At 44.3% G+C, this 27,751-nt stretch overlaps 1 protein-coding gene across 1 annotated transcript; it reads left to right on the forward strand.

The window, feature by feature from the left end:
- The first annotated feature begins 693 nt into the window (after window positions 1–693).
- Window positions 694–27,500, forward strand: efnb2a (ephrin-B2a). The gene is made up of 5 exons (XM_029459872.1): window positions 694–1,538; window positions 11,838–12,121; window positions 20,238–20,330; window positions 21,565–21,675; window positions 23,409–27,500. The coding sequence occupies exons 1-5, from the start codon at window positions 1,426–1,428 to the stop codon at window positions 23,813–23,815; spliced, it is 1,008 nt and encodes a 335-aa protein (XP_029315732.1). The 5' UTR covers window positions 694–1,425; the 3' UTR covers window positions 23,816–27,500.
- The last annotated feature ends 251 nt before the right edge of the window (window positions 27,501–27,751 follow it).

The following is a 27,751-nucleotide window of genomic DNA, read 5'->3' on the forward strand; positions in this document are numbered from 1 at the left end:
TATGTTCTGTGATTTTTAAGATACATTTATATTCGATTGTTTCTGCCTTTCCTCAGCTGTCTCTGAGGTGGATTTTCCGCTAGTGGGCGCTCGTGTCTTTCGAAAAGATTTGAAGTGCAACGTCGTGCTCTCAATGGAAACATGCAGCAGCACTGTGGCTCAATACAGTGCTGGGTACGAACCTTATGGCAGCAAATGTTTTCCCCTTGTTTTCATTATGGGGCTATACCTAGAAACTATAAACACGCGAGAAGTGCACGTTATTCGTTGTTTGAGGGTTATAATAATGCTTTTATGAGTAAATCACGATTCATTTACATGAAGTCTGGTGGATGTAGTGGCATTCACCTTTATTATCTTGTTGTGTATCGTTGAGCATATTGATGTCATATCATGTAGGCAATGACACTTTTATTGAGATATGAATCGACACAAACGACATTGTTTAGGTTCAAGTCTTATTCATCTACCTGTTTGTTGACTACAGTAGGATTCAACTGTAATTTCTCCCTATTTTGCTCACCACTAGTCACCGTACTGAACCAGTTGTCCTCCTTGACTGACAGCAGAGCTCATACTGACTTCCCCGTCAAGGGGCCAATCAGCGGCGGCGGGGGGCGGAGCCTGGGCAAAACCAGCTCCACCAAATATTCCCAGTCGCGGTCCCTTGCAGTTACTTTCCATCCAGGTTTCGGAGCAGCGTTGAGGCATCATTCCTACGTTGTCTGCGGCCGTTTGGGACGGATCTGCAGGATTGAGCCGCTGCACTTTTTGGGGAACCTCTAGTATGAGAACTTCCATTACAGCTCCTTTGATTTCTTTCATTCTCATATTTGATCATTTTCTTTATTTTGACCATCCGACCTCATTGTTTCGCCCTTCTCATTTTTCTGCTGCTGTCACCCACAGTTTGTTGCCCACCACCACCAGCAGCAGCAGCAGCACCATCTGAACGGGGTATATTTTACCATTCCACCACCACTCATCACTCTCCTTTTTTTCCTGCTGCTGCTCTGGATGTTGGCGTGCACTGCTGGACTATAACGCAGGGGGATTTATATTTCTATTGATTTCCATCTGCCGCCCGGCCCACAGCGGACACCACCACTTTTTCTCTCTGAGGGATGTATTACAGCGGGGTGAAGTCTGCGCTCTGAAAAGGGGAGAATATAAACCCACTGCCCGCTGAATGAACTACTGCCGTGCGCCTTTGCATTTTGGAGCAGGTCTCTCATCTGGAGATGCTCTAGTACATCTGATCGAGGTTTGTAATCCGTGCGCATCACCTCTGGATCGGGATATAAAGTGAAGAAATTGCCGTGGTCAGCCTTTTCTGGAGCGCTTGCGTCCTCTGATTTGTTTTGTGGACATATTTGGTTATTTTGAGAAGGATTGTGCACCCACCCGGAGGCGCGCAGGCTAACCATGGGGGACTCGATGTGGAGATATTATTTTGGAGTTTTGTTTATTGCCTTCAAAGTGGACTTGTGCCGGGCGATCATCCTGGAGTCCATCTACTGGAACACAACAAATACCAAGTAAGTGGAGCACAAGCCGCGCTGATTATTGGCCCCCGTAGTGCCGTACGCTCTCCCGTGTGGCGACCCATTTCATGCCAGACTCCGTTGAAGAATCCGGCAATTTAATGTTGGCTTGCTTGGCAGCCCATGATTTATATGCGTAAAATAACACAAGTTAACATGAGGTAGTTTTACAGAAACAACTCTTCCATTCAGCGTACATTGAGCGGAACAAAGAGCTCTCAGAGCAGAGTGATTTACAATTTGAATTTATATTCGCCTGTTACCCTCACGGTCCTTTCCACGGCAAAGATCAGTTGGAGACGCGTCTCGAAAATAACATTTAGCCAAAAATAAATACAGTCATAGTTGATCATCTGTAGTTTCCCACAGAACGTTCATAATCTGTAAAAATCCTAAATCGATCTCGACCCACTCTGCAGCTTTATTACTACACATTTTCAACGGAGTTTGGGTTTGTATTACTGAGAAGCATCGGGGTTGGGATAATACGCCTTACATGATAAATACATCATCCCAAACACCTGTCAAGATAAATGAACCCGTATTTATCTCTGCTCATTGCTTTACAGCTGAACTGATAGATTTACTGTTTGTGTCTTGTCGCCGTTGTGGAATATTTACGCGCAGTGGAGAGCGAGGGCCCGCTCGGCAGTGCGTTATGGTGGCACGTACACAAACGGCTCAGCAGTTTGTGTGATCCGTCTGTTATTTCTTGGTTATTGGTATATTGCTGTGGAGTTAGTCAGATGTGGCTCATTTTGGTAGTTAATTTTAACTAATTTTGAAGGTAACTTTACGTGTCGCTTCCTCGGTCAATAATAGCTTCGACTAGTCGTATTATAATTCATATCTGACTGTAACAGGTCCGAATCAATTAAAAAATAGCAGACCTTTTAAGCTGCATTGAGCTCATTAGCAGGGCGGTTTATCACCACGTAGTTGTGTTTTCTCAGGATCAAATATTGGATGCTATTTTTATGAAGATAATATTAATGTGAGATTGAAGAGAAATTAATCCTCGTTGTGCTTTACGTGACGAGGCGGAGGCTTCGCGGAGCTGCCGGGACGCACCGCCGGGCCTCTGTTGACGGTCTTCAACACGTTGTGTGGAAATAATTCAATAAATCATTGAGCAATAAGGCAAATTATAGGGCTGATTATAATTGAAATATTGTAGATGACAGGAAAACTTTTAATAGACCGCCGTGCGCCTCCACAGGCGGCTATCCAGCCATCTCCAGCCATTTCTTGCGTCTGTCAGAACTGGAATGTAAAAGCGACAAAACAGCCGGGCTTGGTGCGTTCGGATATAAAATGTCATTATTTCTCATACACTTGTGTGTATGTTTTTACATATAGTGCATTAGCTATGACCATTGGTGGGAGATTATTAGGAAACAAACACTCAGACACTCAGACAAACTAAATCATGTGTGTAGATCACATTCCACCAATCTAAAATAATCTAGACAATCCATGTGCCTCCTTAATATTCTTACAGGCCGAGAAAGGCGGTTAAACTCTTTGCTGCGAATAAAAAGATGTTTTTTTCCTCCTCTACACCCCTGGTCTCAGCCCGGCGGGGGGCGCCCCTCTTTGTGGCCGTTTCGTCATGGCCAAACTCCAACTCGCTCAATAATTCAGCTTTTGGCTCCGATACAGCCAGAAAGCCCCTCTCCCTCTCTGTCTCCTGCTTTCCCTCACTGAAATGCACACAATGGAAACGTTCTGATGGTCTAACAGGTGTCAATTGTTGCATGGCCTATAGCCTAACTGCTGAAAATTAACGTTAACTTGTGCGCGCTTTGTTTGTCTATTGCCATGTATTTCAGTTTATGAGGAGGATTTGCTGCGTTGTCTGCGGGACAGACAGAGCTCTGTGTCCTATATGAAGCACTCGGCCTTCTAGCCTCTTGACTGCTACAGCCATCTGTGTCCCAGCGCGTCTGAATCCAGACTGTGCGCCTCATGACGCACTCATTTATACTTTTACCTCATTGTAAGACAGAGGGACAGACACACAGTTTTAAAGGTTAATTTCGGTTGAGGTTTGCACACATTTATTCCAGTCCACATGGCCCTGTGCTGCTGTGTGTGACGTACTGTAGTGACTTATTTGTTATGTGTAGGCCACTGCTATAGTACCATTTGATGACCATTTGGCCTCATTAGAGAGACAGTAGGACAAAACACCCCAAATTGATTTCAGCAGGAAACATTTGCCTGAATCTGATGTCTCGAGATATTTCAGTGTGATGTTAATGCAAAGTAGATCACGGAAAGTATGCACAGTGCTAAGAATATTTAAAAAAATATGATTCTATGTGCAGACTTCAGTTTGCCTCCTGGCAAAGCTTACTTTCTATATAGGGATCACCCAACAAGTCATTTTGTGCTTTTAGAAAAAGCCTTCTCAAAGAACATGAAACCTTCAACATCTTGGAGCTGCAGCTCTTGCAAATTAGTATGTTATTTCACTTGGCGTGTCACATTTGATTTTGAAAAGGAGGACAGAAACAAAAAAAGGGAAAATGCATCCACCCCCAGGGCAAGTATAGGCCTTGGGCTGCCACAAATGCAGCGGGCATTCCGGGGAATTAGTGCGTGCATGTGCGCATTCTTTGCGTTCAGTCTGGGTGAGGAGTTCAGAGGTAAAAGGCCAGAGAGTGATATCATTGTGTGACCGGGCACCTCTTTCTGTTGAGGTAAAAACCCTTTTGTGAGTTGCATCTGTTTGGAGCAGAGCTAGAACAATACATTCAGTTTGTAGTTCAAGTTCTCTGGCTCAAATCAATCTCAACTTTTTAATTCAAACTGAAAATATTTGGGACATTTCACATAAAGCACTCTACTTTTCTCTTATTGGTTTGTATTACTCATTACCAAGAATTAGATGTGGACAAGGAAGAGCAGACGCATTAGTTAGAGTTTGAGATTAGGATGGAAACCGTGCCGCTCATTTTCCACACAGCTAATGTCTGATAAATAACTGTCCTGTGAGTGTATCACCCCTTTTCACAGCTTGTTGAGAGTCCTCATGCCTGCCTGTGTGTCAGTCATTCCTCCTGGGTAATAGAGAACCCGAAAACGTGAATATCTTTATGCAGCGGGTCAGCAATATGCTCAACAGCTCAAGTCGTCCCTGCCTCTGCGTCGCTCCTTTAGTTTGTGTTCGACCTCCTCTTTGACTATTCAAGGAAGAATGAATGTTAGCAATGTGAAGGCTGCAGGCCAGTCTAATGCCTTTGTGTGTGTAGGCCGGGGGAGAGGATAAAGAAACAGCCAGGCTCTCTCACTCTGTATGTACTAAGTGTGTGTGCATCTATAAAAAAGTTCCCTCCAAAGGGCCCACGGCTGTGTCGATTAAACCTTATTGTTGTTTGCGCTTTACTACTTTACTGCCCTTATGCATGAACCTACTAAGAGAAAAAACAATGCCCCCCCCCAAAAAAAACTCCCCAACACACACACACACACACACACACACACACACACACACACACACACACACACACAGACACATCGCATCACACCTCCTTCTTCTGGTAATCCATTTTGTAGTTGGGAGGGAGAAACAAAAGAGAGGCCTGCTTTACATGGTTTATGTAAAAGGAGAGCTCCCTCTCCTCCACTGCAGTTCATTAAGAGATTACATAGAAGCCCAAAGGCCCTTTGTGACCGGGCAGTGACGGGGGCACCTCTGTGGGTCCTTTTGTGAATGCGGGGGGGGGGGGGGGGGGGGGGGGTTAGAAAGAGCGGGGGGAAGTGGGCATAGAGATGCAGGTCCATCATGAATGACTGACGAGGCCTTGTGCTGAATGTCGTAACGACGTCCTCCATCTTCCTCCAAATGTCCCTCCTCCCAAAGCCCCTGCAGTGCCTCTAATTTTGCCTTTTTCCTGTCTTCCCTTTCTTTCTTCTTTCGGTGAAAGAAGGATCAGTTGCTTTAATTTAGCTGCATCGATCGGCAGAGAGGGTGAGGGAGAAATGGAATGAGAGAAAGTGGAATCCTGCCATGTTCGACACAGAGTTCACACGGCCGGGGTTATAGAGGTTGACGGGGCTTTTTAATGACTCCTGCCCAGAGAAAAGTTGATGATTAAGATTGTGTAATAAAAGAACAGCGAGTGAGAGAACAGGAAAAAGCTGGAGAAATGAAACAGAGAGGGAGAGAAGATAGTGTCGGGGCCCCTCGGGGCGGGGAGGGTAATTATGTCTAGGCCTGCTCAGAACACGTAGGCCTGGATCACTGGATGAAAGGTAGGGCCGAAGGCTTGGAGCGCAGACAGAACCAGAGATGGTACGAGGGGGGGGGATAGGGTGCGACAGGCGGCCTAAAGACCTCTGTCCCCTCGGCCGACAGAGGGCGAAAGCCGGGCCGCTGTGAAGAATGGCGGCTGGATTAACCCTCACTATGCCCCAGCTTGGCTTCTTTGTCTGTCGCCTTAATGAATCCTTGCATTGCAGCTGGGATTCAGAGTCAAACAGTTGCTCGAATTGCAGTAAATATTACCCCTCCCCTCGTTTCACTTTGTTTTCTCATAACTTCGGGGCCACAGGAAGAGAACGGTGGGGAGATTCGGACTAGGGATTACACCGAGTCGGCCACCACGGCTGTTTTGTCACACACAAATCCTTCAATCCAGTGGTTTAAATAGAAAGTCTGAAAGAGAGACAGGGGGGAGAGGAATGAAAGGGGGTTGTATGGAGATGTGCAGTGACAGGAGGGAAAACAGAGAGAGAAAGAGAAGGCAGGAGAGACCCACAGAGGAGAGGTCTAACTCTTTCTGTTGTTTTTTTTACTGGCGACAGATGCGGCGGTCATAACCTCAGGAAGGAGGACTGCAGTCCTCCTCCTTTTTCCTTTTCCCCCCAAACATTTCCTCTCCCCTCCCCAAAGTACTCCACACATACACTCACAAAGGCACCAAAACTTAAAGGTGAAGAAAGCTGGTTAGAAGATAGATGAGAAAAGCAGACGTCATCTCTATAGGACTCACCTGGGGAGGAGACGGCCTTCTTTTCACTTTCGCCTGCTTTAAAAAGTACCCGCAACCTAAAATGTATAACTACATATTTCACAAAAGATACTTTTATCAATGTGTATGGTGCCTTTTTGTGAAAGTCGCGTTCCAGCCATCACAAAGCAAGTCATGGACTTCCACTAAAGAGCAATCACAGACATTGCTTTTAGAACTCTTTTCCAAGAACAGCTGTGAGGGCTTTTTGTTAGAAATTGCAGCCGTTTCATTATAAACGTCTCAGTATTATAAAAACATTTATTTCCTGACAGATACGTGAAGATTGTGAGGAGAGAGTTCAGGCACCTGTGGCTGTTCTCACCTTCTCACCAAATGGCCCGACGGTGTGGTTAGAGACGGAGCCCACAGCTCCGCTCTCTTAACTCTGCGGCTGGCTTTGTCAGAGCAGTCAGTGTTTGTTGTAGGGGGAAATAGAGGAGGGCAGATAGAGGGATACACACTGATGAGAAGAGGAAGAAGAGGAGTGTGGCAGTATGTCTCTCTGCTTCTTCCTCCCTCTCCTCGCCTCCTGTGATTATACATTCTGCGGGAGTACACTGTTGGAGGAGTGTTGTGGTGAAGGACAAAAGGCGCGTGACATGACAGAAAACTGGGCTGCAACTCAAAATCATTCTTCATTTTTAATATTGTTTAATCTATCAATCATTTTTTCAAGTAATCAGGTCAATTATTAGTCTGTACAATAGTAACACATTCCCATTACATGTTCACACAGCCTAAAGTGACACCTTCAGAAGTGTTGTCTGAACAACTGATTTACAATTATATATTATATTATATATTGTTATTTTTGCTGGATTGCATTGATAAAAACGTTGACTTGGTAAAGTAGCTCTGCTTCAGTTCTATGCTACAGTGCAACAAACATGAAGTGTTCTTGCATCATATTGACATTGTTTTCTTTCTTCTTTTTAAAAGGAAGGAATCACTACACACTAAATACTTATTTAAACATCATTACGTAGAGATTCAGTTAAATATATATCAAGTCTACCATGCACAGCAGATATTTCACATTTAGTAATCTTATTACTTGATTGGGATGAATTTGGACATTTGCTTCTCAAGAATTGATGTTGGACTGACGGACTGCTTTTATACGTACATTATATTCTAGCATTATGTGTAAGGTTAACTGTATTTACTAAGCAACCAACGCTGATAAAAGGAGTAAATAAAAAATGTCTTTACATTATAAATCAGAATTATAAGCCTTTAATGTCTAATCTGCAGAGCAGCAGCAGACCTCTGTGATAAAGGGCTCTCGGCTCTTTGCTTCAGGAATATTTATGGTGGGGGAGCCTTACTTCTTACTAAAGAAGGCTTTTTTAGGAGTGGGTGAAGGGCCAAGTGTGCCTTAAAGCAGAGTGGGGGTGGGGGTCAAATGCATTTACAATCAATGGGTTGGAGAGGCAGTCTTTTATTTGTTTCCTGCCCCTCCCTGCTATCTCTGCAGTAGCTGCAGCGTGACCTTGTGTACCTGCTGTTTGCTTCTAATGGCTGCCATCGGGCCAGGTGTCTGCTATCCGACACACACTCACCCATCGCACAGCGCAGGCAGGGGAGGAGACGCAGCGCAGGAGGGAGGTGCAGAACTGATGATCGAGTGTCCAACATGACATTCTCCCTGTCTTCATCTCTTCTCTCTTTCTCACCATTTATTCCCCTTCCTTTGTGTTTTCTCTAAGAGACAATCCAGAATAGCTCATATTTGCCCCCAATCAGCCTCTTGGCAGCTCTTCTCTAAGCCCACATTCAAACAGTTTCATTCTTCTTCGTCAGCACTTATTGAATGCTTTTTATTATTCAGCACTTTGCTGTAAATCAGCTGGCTAAAATACAAGAGTGTAACAGAGAGGAAGGTGTGTGTTAGTCTTCATTCTTTTGCCCCTGGCTAAGGCCGGTCTCAGTTTTGAATTGTGAAGGCAGTGAAAGAACAGGAAAAAGCCTTTATGATACCATATCTCATATTCTGTCAGGGAAAACACCCAGTGTGTTTGTATGTGAGAGGAGCCGCGACAGAAAGTGTGTGTGTCAGGCCTGTACGTTCACTCTCTGTATGCTTAGTCATGTTTGATCTGCTGATAGTTGCCAATTTCCGTAGAGATAGAATTCATGCTAGCAGAGCAGGAGTTCCGACACCCTGGTTTTGATAGTATTGTCAGACGGGTGTTGGTGAAGTTTGTCATGAGATTGATGATTCACCTGTACACCAGTAGGTGCAGGCCTGGACCTGTACGTGTGTGTGTGTGTCACATATTGACTTCCTAATCGCCTTGAGTTTGATTTGAAAACATTGTTTGTTTTTCTGTTTTAAAATCTTACTTGTTGAAACATTTCTATATGAAAAACAATATGGTAACTCACGCTAAAACCTGAGATTGTGTTTATGTACCGGTTAACAATCTCGATAAGAATTGGTGGCAGCTTTATTTTTTAACTTTACACAGAGCCAGGCTAACTGTCTCCCCATGGCTTTAGCCTTTATGCTAATCCAGGATGAACCTCTCCAGACTTTAGCCTCCAACTTAATGGGGAAAAAGAAAACTAGAGACCATCTTGCAATCACACCAGGGGGTGACGCATAAAGGGGGGGGGGTGGGGGGGACTACTGCATCTTGCACACTTGCGATGCTATCGTGTTTACAACATCTCTCCACAGACAGACAGACAGACAGACAGACACAGACAGACAGACAAAATATTAATGGAACATTCCTAGGCCATGAAGATAACATTGTTATTCTTCATTTAGGGGCTGTTCCCCTCTAACGCACAGGCGTGAGGCTGGTATTACCTTTAAGAGGACAGAAGCACCTGAATGCTCAGGACTTTGACACACATGGATCCTGACTAGCTGAGCGAGATGGCGATCTGCTGCTGTGTTGTCATTATGGAGTACTGAAGCACTCCTAGAGTAACCTCTCTAGATAAATAATGGCCACTACAAGCTACGCTACACACACTAACACATTAACGTGCACACACACAGACATTTAAAATAAGCACATGCATGCATGCTTTCACCCCTGTATAAACACACACTTGCAAGCATGAATGAAAGCTTGCAGTCGTGCTCACGCGTACTCACAAGGTTAATGCATACACCTACAGCGCCACAGTGTTTGTGTAGAAATGAAGCCCCCCAAGGCTTTTCGTAGGACCTTTCCTCTCTCTGTGCTCTAATTCTCCTCCTCCCTCCACACACACACTCAGATGATAAGATGATGCCAGATGGCACTGCAATGCATAGACGTACATACTATGTCTCTCTCTCCGTCTCTCTCTCTGTCTCCCTATCTCTCTCTGTCTGTCTGTCTGTCTGTCTGTCTGTCTGTCTGTCTGTCTGTCTGTCTGTCTGTCTGTCTGTCTCTCTCTCTCTCTCTCTCTCTCTCTCTCTCTCTCTCTCTCTCTCTCTCTCTCTCTCTCTCTCTCTCTCTCTCTCTCTCTCTCTCTCTGTCCGTCACTGGACACACTGTCCCACCACTGAGTGTGTCCCCAGGGGGCAGAAAAAATATTCACTCGGCCTAGTTAGCTGCTGCGTGTGCATGTGTGAGCTTGTGCGAGCGTTTGTGTGTATATGTGTGCTCACTCGTGCACAAGCCGGAAGCAAAGAAAAAGTTGCATGCTGTTGGAGAAGGAAGGAGAAATAATGTTGGTGTCTGTATGTGTCCGTTTGAAAGACAAAGAGTGTGTGTGACAGAGATAGAAAGAAGACGAGGAAAAATACAATTCTGTATGAGCTAGCAGCCGGGCATGTTTATATATATATATATATATATATATATATATATATATATATATATATATATATATAAAACAGATTATGCATTGAATTTTTCCCCCTGCGATTTCATTTAGTGTTCTTTGTTAATTATGAATCGACTGTGCCTTGCCACCCGTCCCCCGTGTGAAGGCTCCCCTGCTGCCCTGCGGTGTCTGTCTTTGTAGTCAGGGGGGAAAAACTGGGTAAAAGCCTCACACTGGAGAGCAGAAGAGTGTGCTGCTTTCAGTCTCACTGCTTTTGTAATGAGATGATTCTTCAGGTCAAAGTTCAGTGAGCCTGCCTAAACTGTATATATTTACAGTATATACGTTTACATGTATGAGTTTAGTCGATCTTTATCAGAAGTTATAACTTGTTCATAATTTAAGTCATTTATCAGGCAAGAATGTCAAACATCTGCTGGTTCCAGCTTCTCAAAAGTGAGGATTTGATGTTTGTCAGACAAAACAAGCACTTTGAAGGTCAGCTAACTAAGTAATCTAACTTCACATTCACAATATGGCTACAGCTATTAATTACTTTTACTGTCCATTAATCTGCAGATTTCTTTATTTGTATTTGTCTTTATTTACTATTATTTTTGCTCACCCACCAGACACATGCACAGAACCACAAGTACATCAACATGTTAAACCTAAATGGTCCCACTGTATATTTCCATCATTTTCTATAGTCAGTATTTGCAATGCATTCCTGTCTATTTACTTGCACCAGTATTCACAGTATGCTATAAAAAGCCTCCATGGTTAATACTTCAAATTGTATTCCAGCGTGGGGCAAATTGATTCAGCAGATAAATACAAGGTTTCACCTCCAACTCGAGCTCCAACTGTGAATGTTTGTGTGTGTGTGTGTGTGTGTGTGTGTGTGTGTGTGTGTGTGTGTGAGCGTGTGCAAGCACTACTCGCAGACTAAATGGCAACATTATTTACTTTTGGGAGAAATTTAGGGAAATTCAACTACACTCCCAGACAAACCCCTGCAGGCTCTCTGTCCATCTCTGTGCTTGTTTTTGCTGCTTGTCCTGTTTTTGCCTCACCAAGCCGGGCTTTTAATGTTTTTTAATTTTCCGTTTTGTATGCTTTTTGTACGCTGTTCTGTCATATCCCTGTCATCCGGGAAGTGCGTCGCCTTCTCCTCATTTATCCGATGAATTATTCTCTCTTTCCATCGCTGCCACAATGCTGAAGAAAAGCTGTGATTTCATCTTCAGATATGGGGTCACTTTGCAACACATGCGCGCACACACATCACACATTCTGCCATTATCCATCATCATCTAAAATTAATGGACCCAATCAGTAATTACCACATCAATAATTAAGCTGTCTACTCTTTTTTGAAAGATATGGAGAGGCTCAATGGCAAACACTCCAATCAGGAATGCATAATGAATGAGTTATCATTAGTTTTTCTGCAGCTTACTAATATCCTCTTTCCCTCTCTCCCCGCCTCTCCTTCCAGATTCGTGCCAGGCCAAGGCGTGGTATTGTACCCCCAGATCGGGGATAAGTTGGACATTGTGTGCCCTCGTGTGGACAGCGCGGTGAGCGATACCGTGGAGTATTACAAGGTATACATGGTGCCTAGGGAGCAGCTGGATAGCTGCACCATCACCAAGGCCGACACGCCGCTCCTTAACTGCGTCAAGCCCGACCAAGATGTCAAGTTCACCCTCAAGTTTCAGGAGTTCAGCCCCAATCTATGGGGCCTGGAGTTCTTCAGGGGGAAAGACTACTACATCATCTGTAAGTACATGTCTCTGTCTGAAGGGATAATAAATTAGGCCTTGCATAATTGAGGGGGGGGGGGGGGACAGCCTGAAACAGTTCCTAAAGGTCTAAGAACCCGGTATGGGTGACATAGCTTGAATTTAAGTGTCAAGTCTTTTGTGTGGTTTTTCTAATTTTGGTCAATAACTGGTCCAACAGAGGTGGTGAGTTGCTACGCTGACATTAGTTTTACCATCAGTCAGTTTCTACTTTACAGTCAATATCACATTCACTGTTGCTCTTTCCACCTACAACTGTAATTTATACTGCAAGGTCCGACACCTTCCTTAAATGTTGTTCGTGGACCTGGACTGAGATATATAGGAGATAAGCTGAAGTAGATGACGTAACATCACATATTGAGGCTATCCAAAGGATGATTACTCTCCTTTTACATAAGTAAACATTTTAGGTCCATTTGAAGTTATGCTAAAAGTCCATTCAAAGGAATCTGTAGTGTTATCAAAGACTCTCCCTGTGGGATTTGCTTCTTGTATAAATGAAGCCTTGAGCAACATCTAACTTAAACAATTTGGAATCTTAAAGCCAGACCATTTAAAGTTGTAGGAAAACTTTTCCTTGTCAGATTGTGAACCAGCATCTAAAACCCCCTCACCCCACACCTTGATACATGTTCTGCCCCCACTTTGTACAAACAACCTTGATAGCAGTCTCATGGTACTGGTGTGGCCAGTTTAGCTGAGTATCTGCGATGTACTAACGCCGTCCTGGGAGGAAGTTCTGATGGGGTTTAGCAACGGCCCCCTGGTTTGAAACATGGGAGGTGGACTGAACCATCTGTGTGGCACTGATGGGGGGTGTGCCGCAGATAGGACCATCTGTGAGGCTCTGCCTCAGCCATCTGTGAGCTGTCACAGTAGGAGAAGGCCATATTTCTGACTGAGTACTAGGAAGGGGAAGAAAGGAAAGTGAAGAGAGGAGGAAAGATGAGCAGGAAATACTGCTTCTTATCTGTCTGTGGGAAGAGGAAGTTGAATTTTGCTAAATAAATGTGCAAGGTAACAACTAATTGTACTGTACGGTATACAGTCAGCTCTAAACAGCCTGCAGTAGCCCACTTCTGTGAATTGAAATGTTCCTCTGAGCTCCACAGGAGTCAGAAGTCCTGCAGTCAATATGTCAAGCAGCTGTTTAAAAAAAAAAAAGATTCATTGAGACATTATACTCCTTCAGTCCTACTTAAGTTAGTTTAAATCCAAACAGACAATGGTGGCAGCTCTGTCACTAATGTGTCAGAGCTGCAGGATAGTTGCATTGTGGGACATGTCTTGCTGTGTAAGTGTATAACAGCTACTTCTGTGGTCTTGCAGGTAAGACAAGTAAATATGTTGGAGCAGTAATAGTGTGTTAATTGCTTGACAATGGCTCATAGGCAAAATTACACTTCACTTGGTGGAAAATAAATGGTATATGGGACTCATCCACACCTACAGGAGCTGGACAAACCATCTGATTTGGTTTGTGTGTGTGTGTGTGTGTGTGTGTGTGTGTGTGTGTGTGTGTGTGTGTGTGTGTGTGTGAGTGTGTGTGCACGCTCATAGACTACAAAGGCTTCTGACTCAAGAGGCAGACACCATCGCCCTCCCCTCCTCTCCCTCCACCCAAACGCTGCAGTTAATTATTGATGAGCCGATGCTGGTGTTTACTCACCCTGGTTCTCCTGGTGCTCTGCCTGTGCTCCTGCGGCTGAATGCGATCACATTGTGGTGGATCAGAATCAGAAGACAAGACGGGGTTAAGATCAGGTTAATGCAGAACATGGATAAGAAAATGGAATATATAGCCATAAAACCAATTTTTCTCTGTGGCTCTTTCACAGCCTTAGTGGATATATTAGTAGAATATTTAATTCCCAGCACCTCACGTTAAAACCCCTCCTCTTCATCAGCCTGCCGAGTCGTCAAGTGGAGAGAGAGCGGTGGGAAAGTTAAATTTGGAACTTTAAAAGACGGGTCGGAAAAATCCAATTTTGCAGTTCTTGCAAATTCACTTTCCACCGACATCCACACTCCTCCACCCCTCTCCCCCTCCCGCCACCATTCCACCTCCCTTCACAGCTACCCAAAATGCTAATGTGTAGCCTAAAGAGGGGAGAAAGGGAACTGTTTCTCCATTGGAGTGTGTCACGTTTCGCTATTAATTGCCTCTCCTTGGCTAGCTCTGGCCCCAGTTCTGCAGCTTTAACACTGCAGTGGCATTATGGCGTATGTTGCTTTCTTTTGTTGGAAGCTCCAGCTTTGCATGGGTAAACACCACGAGTAAAGCACAAACAAACACACTCAACAAAAAGAGACAGAATGAGAGGAATGCGCAGAGGTGTGCGTAGGTGCAATCAGACTCATGGTTGTTTTTACCTTGCAGTGCCAGAGTGAGCTAATGTGTGACTCTGCCTGTGGGCGTAACCACGTGTGTCTATGTGTTGGCTGAATAAGCTATGGGAATTAATAGATACATAGTATATATACTTAGGGCTTGTTTTTCCCTGTGAAGCTCCACATGAAGGCAGCTCCATCTTGTTATTTGTTGCTGTGTGTGTGTGTGTGTGTGTTTGTGTGTGTGTGGGTGTGTGTGTCCGAGCCCCGCCTCCCCTCCAGCAGTGCTGTCCAAGATCCAGTGTGACAACGCCTCAGAAAGTTCACACCGAGGATTTCATTAGTCTTTTGGAGTGAGCACTCGATACGTAATTAATTAACCAGCGTTTAATCCTCCATTTCTTCTCACAATTGCCAAGGCCCCCACATCAATGCTACGGATCTGAGTCTCAACCAATTGGATTAGCACTGCCTTGTGTTGAGTATTGTGCCAAGGCTAGACCTAGATTAGATGGGAATACTCCCCCCCCCACACACACACACACACACGCACACACACACACACACTTCAAAAACATCTATTCAAGCAACTATGACATCAGGCCTCAGTATTTAACTGTCTCATCCTGTACTATCTTGTAGCAAAGACAGGCCACCAATGAAACAAAGGATACATGTGTAATTGAGTGCTTGTTCTGCGTGTCCAGTATGTGCTTGCGTGCATAGCCTTCTAGGCTGCTGTATATCTGCAGATTTCTGTCACTGCGCCTACATGTGGGTGCATTCGTGTATTGTGTGCATGCACATGTGTATGTACAGATCTGTGTGTTTTTTTTTTTTTTAAAGCACAATGCTGCTCCAGTTGAGAGCAGATGAGTTTGATGTGATTGTTTGCGGCAGCATGGCCTGCAGGCGAGGATGTAGTGAGCTGGATGATTACATGAGCTAAAGAGGGAGAGAGAGAGAGAGAGAGAGAGAGAGAGAGAGAGAGAGAGAGAGAGAGAGAGAGAGAGAGAGAGAGGGTGATAGAGAGAGAGAGAGAGAGAAATGAAGAAGCAGGGAAAGGGGGCAGAAAGAATGACAAAAGTGAAAGAGAGCTAACGAGAGAGTGAGAGAGGAGAAATAGAGCCAAAGGGAATGGGGGCATAGGAAGACACTGAACGAGAGAGATGACAAGCTAAAGAGGGCAGGAGAAGGACAAGGCCGAATTTACAGTCAGAGCAGACATGCACAGGAAAATTTCATCAAGATTTTAATCAACCTTTGCTTCAGTCACAACAGAACAATAGTCCCGTCACCTCCCTGCTGATGGTTGTCTGATAACGCGAGCTTTGAGGAGGAACATTCCTCTCATTAAGTTTGATTCAAATTTTAAATGCGCTTTCAGGTTTTTGTCTGATTGAAACTTTCATTTCTTTATTCACCCCAATACATCCAGGTTCACAGTATTATATTGGTGGTTACATTATTATCACATTACGATAATGGGGGTTTATTCAGTCAATGCTACTAGTACATGTGTCTGCATGGCTAAAAGCTCTCAGACCAACTGCGCTTTTTGCACACAAAGTCGTAATTAAAATACTGCTGTAATAATTGAGTGTTAACCTGAAGTGGATTTAAATAATGGATTTCAAATGTTTGTGTTTTGAGAGCACGCAGTGGCGGTCATTAGACCGCTTTGAGTACTTGGGGTGACCCAGCTTTGCCCTAGCCTGTTTCTGAGGGTCACCGGGGTCCCGACTGCGGAGGCGCCCCCTGTCACGGGTGATTAGGGCACACGGTGGTGACGGGTATTAACCAGCGTGTAACCCCAGCTCTGTGATGACTGCTTTGCGCTCAGTGGATGGCAATTAACGCTCTGCGTTTAGATCATAGCTGCCCTTGTCTCATTTCTTCTTCTTCTCTTTCTGGGACACACCCTCACTCTGTCCATCCGATCATTCTCTAATTCACTTGCTGTGTGCAATACTTTCTCTCTCCCTTCCTATCTGCCTCTCTGAGATGCCTCTTCACTCTCTTGTTGCCATGCCTTTGCCCTGTTCCATTATGAGAGGCTAAGCATTGTCTTTATGCAGCAGTGCATTGTGTATTAATTATACCCACATAATTGGACAATGTTAGCAAAGCAGCTTTTAAAATGTAGTTTTTCAAACTTTACAAGGCTGTTGATACGAACAATAGATAGTTCCTTATTCTAACTCTTCTTCTTCTCTTCTCTTCTCTTCTAAAGCTTGAACCCAAAAATGCCATGAATATAAGGACATTGAGTTTTCCTACGAAAAACTGTATGCTTAGCTAATCAAAATAACAAAAATGCTTTAAACTGCTAACACCACTCTTTGAACGATACCATATGCTACTCTGACACTAGCTCTAAATGCTAGCACAGTTATCTGTATGACTTCAAATCCAATCCAATGTATTTATATAGCCCAATATCACAAATAACACTTTTGCCTCAGTGGGCTTTACAGACAGCATACGACTGGAGTTTGTTCTTGCTCGTTATATGAGGGGAAGCAGGAGCTCACAGTCTTTTCTGTGTCTTGTTAAATGCAGGGTGATTTTCCACTCTTTTGATTGGATAAACAGGAGAAAATTAAGTTAAGGCGTGTAAATTAAGTTTAGGAGGGTGAGGACGATTGGGGGTGGGGGGACTTGTGATGTGTTTACGGCGCAGGGGTGGGATTGTGGTTGAAGTGTACGTTGTATATATGCTAGTGCTAATTTCACAAGTGGCTGTAACACACACAGACAGAGGCAGGTTCAAAGTGAGAACATTTCTTTGACACACTTCTATGATTTGAGACGTCATGTGTGTGTGTGTGTGTTTGCTGGAATATTTTTTAAAGACCCACTCAAGCTGTCACTTTGGTCTCTAGTGGTACTTTGTCACAGCCTGTGAGGGATTTTTCCCAATGGCCTTTTCCCCCTTTTGCAGAGACTGTTTTTGCATGTGTGTGTGAATGTTGTTGTGTATATGAGAACAGTCTTCTTCAGCTCCGAAATCTTCATCTTAACCACATGGGCAGTTCAAAAGCAGTGAGAAAATAGACTCTGTAATTCACAGTGGAGATGGAGTGAATGATGAAGGAAAATCAGATGTTCTCTCTCAATGTTTCTCTCCAGGTCCCTGCAGAAGCTCACACACAAGCTGAAGTAGTGGGTTAATCTTTCTCACTATTTCTTCTCCTTTTTCCTTCCTTCCTTTTTTACTCCACCACTTCTCTCCCTTTCCCCCTCCCTTTCTGTAATGCCAGCTAGTTGACTAAATCCAGTTGTGAGGTTCTTGTATGACCCAGGTCTATCCCACCCCCTTCCTCCAACGTGTTCCTCCAGCATTATGGATTAGCTGGTTAACTCTAGCCAGCTAGTCTGTCAGCCTGGCCTTGTCTGGCTGGCTGGGCCGAGGAAGGCCAAGTCATTCAGCCAGCCTTAGCCGATAAACAATCACATTCTGTTTAAATCCAAGTCAGGCTTGTCGGGACTGCAGCCTTGGCATAATGAGTGTGTGTGTTTTACTCTGCATTTAAAGGAAAAGAAGAATTTAAAGTTTAAAATCACTCCAGATTGAAGGATCTTTCTGGCTTCTCTTAAATGTCAAGCAAACATTGAGGGCAAGTTAAAAAAAGATTAGTTTTTTTTACGAGGTTTGACAGGGAGGATGTTTCTGTTGTTTTTAGCTTCAGTGTGAGCAGGAAGTAAGGAGGTGATACAAGTGGCAGACCTCAATACACCCTCTGTGCAGTTCACCGCCCTGTGAACTCCGACCCTTGAGACACAAACACTTATAAACACGCATGCACCTCGAAGCCCAACGTACCTCGAACACAAACGCACCGTAATGATGCCGATCACTCCACAAAGTAAACAGTGTTAAGATGGTTAATAACATCCCGCAGGATCGTAAAATTCATGTGTGTTGTGCTAACAGGTTTATGAAATGAACACACGCATGCACACATGCACACGTGCACACAACACACAACACACAGCGGCACAGGAGCACAAGCCTTTAAGGAGCTTTGTCTGTAATGTGCTTTTCGGTCTCCACTGAAAAGCCATAGGTCAGCTAGAGAAGGAGACAGGGGGAGAGAGGAGGCGCGATGGAAGGAGGAGGGAGGGCGTCCTTGTTAACATGCTCTTTGAGTCCGCTCCCATCACCATCTTATTGAGGCAAGGAGATTCGGATCAAAATGATTGGTAGTTGGGAGGGTGGAAAAGGAAGAAGAAAAAAAGGAAAGGGACAACATAGAGGAGGAGAAAGAGAAAGAGGCAGACTGTGCCGATCTTAATTTTTCAAAGCTATTTGCAATTGCACCTGCCTTTCAGTTCCCTTGCAGTTGAGTGCAGCAGGAGTGGGATGGAGGAGTGTGTTCAGGGGTAAAGGGGTGTAAGGAAGAAGGTAGCGGCTGCAAGTTGGCCGCCCTGAAGAGGAGGAAACTGGGGATGATGGGGTGTTGTTCTGCGAGGGGAAAGAGAAGGAGAGGTTGGAGAGGAAGCAGAGGGGAAGGGAGGGGTGGGGGGTCAATGTGGTGAATGCGGGCCACTGCGCGCTGGCGGGAAGCCAAGCTGCTAAGCCCTGGCAGCTCGTTAGCCTCTGTGTTACTGACCTGATAGACCACAAGCCTACCACCCCCACCTCCCTCCTTCCCTGTTCCCTGTCCCTTGCACTTCTGCCCTAGCAGCCTCTGGGGGCAGCGCAGATAAAAGCAGCAAGCAGAGGGGCGGAGCAGCAGCTAATGGGCTTGAAAGCATCCAGCTGATTGAGCTTTGGCGGGGCAGCCTCTACATTTGGTCTGTGTGTGGGCCACATCTGTACACGTTTGACACAAGTAAAGATTTCTTTTATCAAAGTGTATTTTCCACTTTCACAGCATCTGCTTACAGGACCCATTTTGTTCCTCCTGTCAAATGTGGGCCATCCTGCACCGCCCCTCCAGATTCCTCTCCCAACATCTGCTGCTGTCCCTTAAACACAGTGTTTAGTGGTGCACTGCTGTTTTCTTCTGTGTTTAAATGCTTTTTTGGATCTTTTAAGCTCTTTTCATCTAAGGGCTATTGAGGTATTTATCACCTCCCTCTGTTCCCTTAATTTCACTGCCTCTCCTGGAAAAGTGCCCTATTCTTTCTTATTTTTTAAAACAATTTCTTATCCCCTCCTGTTAAAATCCCTGAATATATTTTTTTCATGTTGTCAGCAGGTCTTTCCTTCTTAAGCCTGGCAGCCAGTTTGGCTTTTAGATCTGAGCATTTTAAAATCCCAAAGTGTGTTCTTTATTAACTGGCTACCTCTCTCTGGAGTGTCGTTAGTGCAAATGCACGATAAGCCATCAAATTTCCCGCAGCTTGCCAAGATGGCCACCATCATGGCCGTCCTCGTTGTTTCCCTCTCTCTCGCTCAGTCTCTCCCCTCTCCTCACCTCCCTTAACGGCCTCCTTCATGAGGCCCATCAGCACAGTTAAAGGTATTACAGTCAGAATTACTCAAGCTAATTGACTTTGGGGATGTGAGGAGCGGAGCGTCTGAGGTGATGAACAGGTGAATTGTGATTTTATTAAAGGGGTTATGACTCATATCCTGCCTCAGCGGAAGGCTGTCAGTGCCTCGGTTGTCTTTGGGAAATGGCTGTTTTTCCGAGATAGGCTTAAGGCATATATGGCAACACAATTTCCCCCACACATCTTTTCTGTACCAGATGCTAGGGGTGACAGCTAACTCTAACCTTGTGCATCTCTCTCTCTCCCTGCTGCAGCTACATCTAACGGGACCATGGATGGCATCGACAACCAGGAGGGGGGAGTGTGCAAGACCAAGTCCATGAAGATAATCATGAAAGTGGGACAAAGTGAGTATTGTATTATTGTATTATTGAATTACGGTCGTGAGTGCCTGCAGGCATAAGCAGCCAGCCACAATGCAGCACTATTACATTGTGCAAAATTGTGCGAGACTCTGAAAATGCCCTAATAAGGTCATAGGAGGCTGTGCAGCATACAGCTCCATCGTCTCCATGACACCTGGGGCTGCGAGGGGGCAGGAGATGTAATCTAGCGGAAGCCTAATGTGCTGAAACACACACACACACACACACACACACACACACACACACACACACACACACACACACACACACACACACACACACACAAACACACAAACACAATATTGCGTATGCCTGCATGCACACAGGCACCAGAAGCATCTGCTGTTATACACACTTTCAACTAGAAGGCTTTCTACATACAAATCGAGTTTAGCGGCACACAAACACATAATTCTTATGAGTTATGACCCTGTATGTGTGACTCCCACACACCCACTGTCCCTGAAGCACACACGCACAGGATGCCCCACACGGTCACACCAGACAGGTCGGACCCCATTCTTAATTATAGCGCTAATATTCATAAATCAGTTGCCCGGCTGCCACCCACAGGGGTTGGCCCTCTCGTCAGCACCAGCTTCTTTGCTATTGAGAATCGCTGAAGGCCAGTAAATTAATGGAAGCTGCTTCACTCAGAGGAAGAAAAGAACATGTGCTGAATAGGCCCCGACATTGGTTCTGCTGTTTCAGAGTGAAATCAGCTCCACTGTTAATAGTTGCTAAGCATTTAGTGACTTTATTAAATAAAATGTGATCATTGAGTTTGACATAGAGTTAAACCTATTGGTGATTACAGTTATTTCAGTGAATTACTCCACCATTTAGCATGACTGTTTCTGCTCAGCATCACCAGCACAACACGGATACTGACAGACATTTTAGCAGCATTTAGAACCAAACCCACCCATTGCAGAACCAAAAACAACCTTTAGCTACTCTTTACGCTTGATTACAGTAATTTATGGGTAATGAAGAGCCACGTGTACAAAACTGTTTTTATGAGAGGAAATGTGGCTGCTAAGTGAACTGTTGAGGCATTTAGAGGTTCAGTATTCATACCTTACCCTAACCTACACGGGGCAACAGGGCCGAAAATACCCACCTGATGAAAACCTGAACCTACCATAAGCATGAACAACAAAGACATGCACTATAGTGAAATTAATTATTATGCATCTTATCTGCATTTTTTCAGATCCCTCTGACCCTATTTCACCCAAAGACAGCCCCACCAGAGTACCATACTCTCCCAAGCACTCAGATGGCAAGGAGGCCTACAACCCCAACGATGTGCTGGAGAAACCAGGTGAGACCAGCGGCTTGCAGTTTAAATCCCAGGAAATTGGTGATTAAGTGGAGGAATTACTGAAACAATTTCCCATTTGGGGGTGGGCGATTGTTTGGCCAGCTAAGAGCAGATAGCGCTAAGTAAGCGTGTGTGTGCGAGAGTCACTGAGATGTGCGTGTGAAAGTGAAGGAAAGAAAGGTCAGCGATTCATCAGCCAGTAATTGAATGTTGCCCATAAAACTGATAGGCATCTCCGGCCTCTCAAGGACTTATAAGGTATCTCGTAGGTAAGGTAGCTGGCCCCATTCCAGCCTTAACCCACAGCTTAAGTAACATTTTCAGGAAAATTATCTGATTGCTGTCTGCCATCTTTTTAACGACCTGCTTTTAGTACAGACGCACACTTGTTTCTGCCCCGAATCACAACTCAGACAGCCGTGCTTCTGCGTGCAGACCGCTCTTATCTCTGCTATTATATTGCAGTTAAAAATCTCCCAAGAACAGAATCAGACCGCCAATTTCCGCAGCAAGCTGTGTTCATAGAAAAGAAACAGGAAGGGCCCAAGAACAAAAACAAGTTGACCTATATTACCGCCCTGTGTCCTGGCTTTTTGAGGGCGCGGCGTCACCTCACCCAATCCCAAATCCGTCTGACGTTGAGCATGTAGATCTGCCATTCCGCCTTTTAAATCCATGCTGGCATCATTCTCTGCTTACATCAGCATCTTGCTTTCTCCATTTTACTGTCGTCTGTCTTGCTTTTTTATGTCTCATCCCTCCATCCCGGACATATGGGCGAGTGCTATGGGCAGAGCGTCTGAGGCAGCATAATCCCCTTGTAAAACAACGGAAGGGTCCTTGCTTTAGGCTGCATGCCATCCTGTCCCCCTACCACAGCAGAAGCACTTTTAGGCCCTCAGGAGAGCAGCAGCAGACAGGGACACACAGTAATCCTGCCTGCTCAGGGAACACACTCCTGTCCGGGGACAACAGAACACACCCGCCCTTGAGGTGCTGGATGTGAACCAGAATGTCCATGGCTGGAAGTCAGAGCTCAGCTTGGCTTTTATAATTGATGTCTCACAATGACTTAAAATATTTATTTCTTATTTTCTTCCCTCTGGGGTTATTAGTTAGAAAATGAAGTTACTTTTTATGTCTTTCAAAATACAATTTATCTAAGTGCCATTTGTCTGTATCTACCTCGGCCATTGCATCTCCTATCAGGCTGCGCTCGCCCTAGTTTCAAGGTTGCAGTCTTCACCAGCTGAATTTGAATAGCCACCGATCGAATGTGACCTTTATACAAAAGCCCTGTATAGGAAGGCTTCACTCTCAGCCTCTGAGCTGCTGACCACCTTTACACTGACCACCTTTACAGTGTGCTTGATGAAAAGATTTGGAAGAATGAAAGGGAAACAATTTACGATTCCAAAATAACTCTGGGTCCTCAAACATTTCCCCACCCTCATGTGGCCACAGTTTTCACCCTAGCAGGCTGAAATGTGGTATGGAAGTCAAGTATTTGTTGTTTACCTTTTTGGAAAGATTGTCCGAGTGTGTATGCATGTGGATGATGACCACATCTCAGCTCGCTGTGTAGCCTTCAGTGTGGCTTGTCATACAAACGACCCCTCAATTTCTTTGATGATGAAAGTGACATGTTTTCACAACATTATTAGATCTTGACTTTTAGCTGCAAACAACTATTTATGTAATTCTACTCACCTTTTCTTCCTTCCGTCTCTAAGGTGTAGCACCCAGAGAAAGCAACGACAATGACAACGGTGGAAAGTCCTCCACCGGCATCGGCTCCGATGTGGCCATCTTCGTTGCCATTACTTCGGGCAGCGTCATTCTAATCATCATCATCATCATGTTGGTCCTGCTGCTGCTCAAGTACCGGCGGCGGCACCGCAAACACTCGCCGCAACATGGGGCCACGCTGTCTCTAAGCACCCTGGCCACGCCTAAGCGAAGCGGAGGCGGCGGGAACAATAACGGCTCGGAGCCCAGTGACATCATCATCCCGCTCAGGACTGCTGACAGCGTCTTCTGCCCGCACTACGAGAAGGTCAGCGGCGACTACGGCCACCCAGTCTACATAGTTCAGGAGATGCCTCCGCAGAGCCCGGCCAACATCTATTACAAGGTCTGAGGTGGAACTTTTAAAAGCAACAGACGAACTGGAACAATCCCGGGCAGAGCGGGTTTTTAGTTTTGGCTGGCTCCGCCGGCACGCCCGCAATCACTCTCGCTCTTTCTCTCTCTGTCTCTCTCTGTCGACTCCTCCTCCTCGTCTCTGATGTTTTGTCACTACTTTTTCTTTCTCAAAGTTTTGCTGATACCTTGTCGCTCTGGTTTGGTCCCAGTTGTTGCACGTGGAGGGCCGGAGAGAAGGCTGCTACTGCTCTCTGGGGCTCTTTGGGAAATAGAGAGGACGATCTCTTTTTTCCCCAATGCTGCTCCTTGTTTTGTTTTGTGCACTGCAGCCAACATTTTGGTGGAACTGAGTGTTGTGGGATCAGAAAGTTAAACAGATGCACAGCGTGATTTTTCTTTTTCTGGGATAGGACGGAAGGACGGACGGATGTATGGATGGGAAGGTTTTACTGGCAGGAATTTTTGGCCTCACCTTAAGAGAGACTACTGCTTAGAAAAAGAGACACAATACGAGTGAGAAGGAGATTCAAAAGATTGTATGGGCTGACCATGAACTCACAAAATGGCTGCCCTCCCTTAATGCTCACTAGCCAGAGAGACTCTGAGGATTCAGCAGTCGGACAAGGAGAGAGATTCTCACACCAATCCTCTCTGGGATTTTCCTGACTGACTCACGGAGATCACCCATTCACCCTGCCACCCACATGCTCACCATCACATATACACACATTCACCCACACACACAGACACACTGTCTCACCAGTCAATGTGAACTGTTTGGGTTTAAGTGGGGATTGCACCATTCTTTCCTCATTTTCACATATATTTTCAGCAAATAACTTCTTTCAGATGTTACTTGAAGGTTTTAAGGAAAATAAATTCCCTTTTTTTTGTACTGTCAACTTTTGCTGATCTTGTTTTTGCTCGTATCTGGTTTTCATATCCTGGTGTAGTTCAAATGCAGATAAGGAGATTGCTTTTCTTCCTTTAGTGACATGTCATATCGTATGTGACGTTCAAACACAAGTGACCCAACAGTGTCTAGCAGTGGCGAGAGTGTGAAATGAAGGAGTGAGGATTCTTTTCAATTTTGCGCCCTCTCGTGAGAGAATATGGCCCATGTCAGGTCTGCCCAGGTGGCTCCTGGGAAGAGTGGAGGACTCTCATATACATAGAGCAGCACATTTAACTCTTTTCTGGTACCTCCATTCTTCACAGCAGTCAGAGAGAGAAACAGTGATAGCTAGAGATGGGAGAGCAGCTGTATCTCGTCAGATTTAGTAGTGAGGGCTCGCCTCATCTTCTCTAGAACCTGGGCTTTTCCTTTGGGAAAATGTTAGGGGCAATAAGAAATCCAATTCGCCTTACTGACGTGTATTCCCATCAGGTGAAGAAGAGGCCCGAGATCTAGTTGAGGTTAGCATAGCTGGCTGAAATAGCTCTAGGTACTGTAATGTTTACCCCTGGGGGTCCAATGATGATTAAGGGTGCCCTAAGGGCCCAAAATCAGTGTGACCGGTGCTCTCCTATTCTTGTTTGAAAAAGCACAGGGACATCTTATTACATTGTCACTGTTGTTTAATCTCCATTAGCATTTCCATATTGTGAACTTTTGATTTTCTTCTCTTTTTGATTTTTGATTTTTTTTTAATAGATGTACATTTAAAAAAGGACATTACAAAGATGAAAAAAATAAAAATAAAAAGCAGAATTTATTTATGATAGACACATAGAGCACAGGTGTTGTTAGGCAGTATTGAGAAGAAGAAGAAGAAGAAGAAGAAGAAGAAGAAGAAGAAGAAGAAGAAGAAGAAGAAGAAGAAGAAGAAGAAGAAGAAGAAGAAGAAGAAGAAGTAATGTTAATATATTATGGTATAAGTGCACATTATGCAATCTAGGTTTTTGATTATTTGATATCTCTCGACCCACTGAGTCCCGTATTTTCATTAACTCTCGTTCCTGGGAAAGAGGACGGGGGGAGGGCAGCCTGGGCCGCGGCCCGATGGGAGCAGAGTTATCTGACCTAAAATAGCTCACATTGGTGTACACAAGGGCAAAGTAGCTGTGTCTCCCACACTCACTCAGTGTAGCATCTCCCAAAGGATACTTGTCATGAACACCCAGTGCCCCTGATTCCCCTCATACACACCTTCCATGTTCTCTGTGCATATGTGTACGTGTGTGTGTGTACGTGTTGAGCAAGTCTATATTTCAGTGACTTCACATTCATTAATATCTTTGGCTTAAGATCATAAACGTGACTTAAGCTGTTCCCGGAGCATGCATCAGCCCATCATCCACATCGCCATTTGTTCATAAAGAACATCAAATTTCACCGAAAAGCCAAGCCTTGTATGATCTGGGGTTTGTGCCTCTAAGAGGCTACAAAATCTGCAAATATGCAATTCTTATTTATTTTTTTAAACAATTCTGAGAAAAAAAACCCACCTATGGAAAGTGTTCTTAACCACTGAAAGATGTAACAACAAACAAATGACACAAAACTAGCAAAGTACGTCACACAAGCCTGCTGTTAGTTTTTATTTCCTGCATTATTTGTAGTATTATTTGAACCTTTTCTGTTTTAACGATGTGCCGTAGTACAAAGGTAAACTGTGAAAAATGAAACCATTAAAAAGCATATATATCACACGTGAACAGGTATTTAAGAAAAGATGAAAAAGACACATACATACAACAAAGAAATGGCTGTTTAGTTGCTGTCTGTCTGCGGCAGAATATGACAATCTTATTAGTTTATTTGGATCTGACGTCCTTTTCTTAGCTGCCACTTGACTAACGCTCTCCCAACATTGACCAGGTTCGGTTCAAACTGTTGTGAAACGTCGCAGCGATGCTGTGAGAGTCTTAGCATAGAGGCTAGGAGAAGCACCTCAGGCGACTGTAAAATGCCTTGCTCGTATGGTCAGCCCTTGGTCACTTGACTCAGTAATTTTGCACCGTACTTCTGTAGGTAAGAAACTGTAAATACATTAATGTTTGTATTGTATATGGATCCTGGGTTGTTACAATAGCCTTATTCACCTTTTTAGGAAAGTAAATGGAAAAAAAAAGTACAGAGAAAAACACTTCAGTAAAACAGAGCATACTACTTTTTTGGTAAATAGCTTATGTAAATATTGACCAGAACCCAATAAAAAACATTTTTTTATAAACTCTTAAAGTAAGATGTTTTGTATAAAATTTGAATTTTTTGCTATGTATTTTAGCTAGCGCTCAATGGAAAGCCCGTGTCCTCCCCACTCCCTCCCCTTTTGCACTGTTTCCATGGTAATTTGGTTTTAAAAAATGAGAGAAAAGTTGCCAAACCGACTGCTGCATATTTGTGCCATAAGTGTGTACCATAAATATTTATTGAATTAGTTTCTTTTTTTTTCTTTTTTGTTGTGTTAACAATTTAACTTCAGTCCAGTTTGTAAGTAACACAGTATTATATTTGCATTGTTTGTTCGTCTCCCCTGGTTTTCTTTAGTCATGTCATGGTTACCGGGTGGCTGTAGCCCTGTTTCCCCCTCCTTGCAGTATGAGATGGCCAGGCTGTGAAAAATGGTTTTAACATTCAAAATTTAAAACAAGTTCAAAGTGAGGATAAATGACACACATTCCACCAGTCTGTTACAAACTGAAAATGTTTTTCAATAAAATGTTTTTCCTATGGACGCGCTGTCTGCCTGTTTTGCTTTGTTGCTCTGCTTTCATACTGCATGAATAAATAATGCCCATATTTTATTGTCTCACACAACTCGACAGTAAAAGAGTTAATGTGACAGTTTCATTTACTTATTTATCTCAGTGTAGAATCACTCCTAAGTACAGACTTCATACAAGGTGATCATTTACATGATATTTTCAGAGAACATTTGAATTCACACGTTTTACTTTTACAAGAATTTTCTTTTCTTTTTTTCTA

This window comes from Cottoperca gobio, chromosome 21 (genome assembly GCF_900634415.1).
Source record: "Cottoperca gobio chromosome 21, fCotGob3.1, whole genome shotgun sequence".
Lineage (NCBI taxonomy): Eukaryota > Metazoa > Chordata > Actinopteri > Perciformes > Bovichtidae > Cottoperca > Cottoperca gobio.

Bases quoted from the DNA above. Each gene is read 5' to 3' on its own strand.
- efnb2a (XM_029459872.1), top strand. From the start codon at position 1,426: ATGGGGGACTCGATGTGGAGATATTATTTTGGAGTTTTGTTTATTGCC. The intron at 12,122-20,237 runs GTAAGTACATGT...TCCCTGCTGCAG, and splicing joins GAAAGACTACTACATCATCT to CTACATCTAACGGGACCATG. The intron at 20,331-21,564 runs GTGAGTATTGTA...GCATTTTTTCAG, and splicing joins AATCATGAAAGTGGGACAAA to ATCCCTCTGACCCTATTTCA.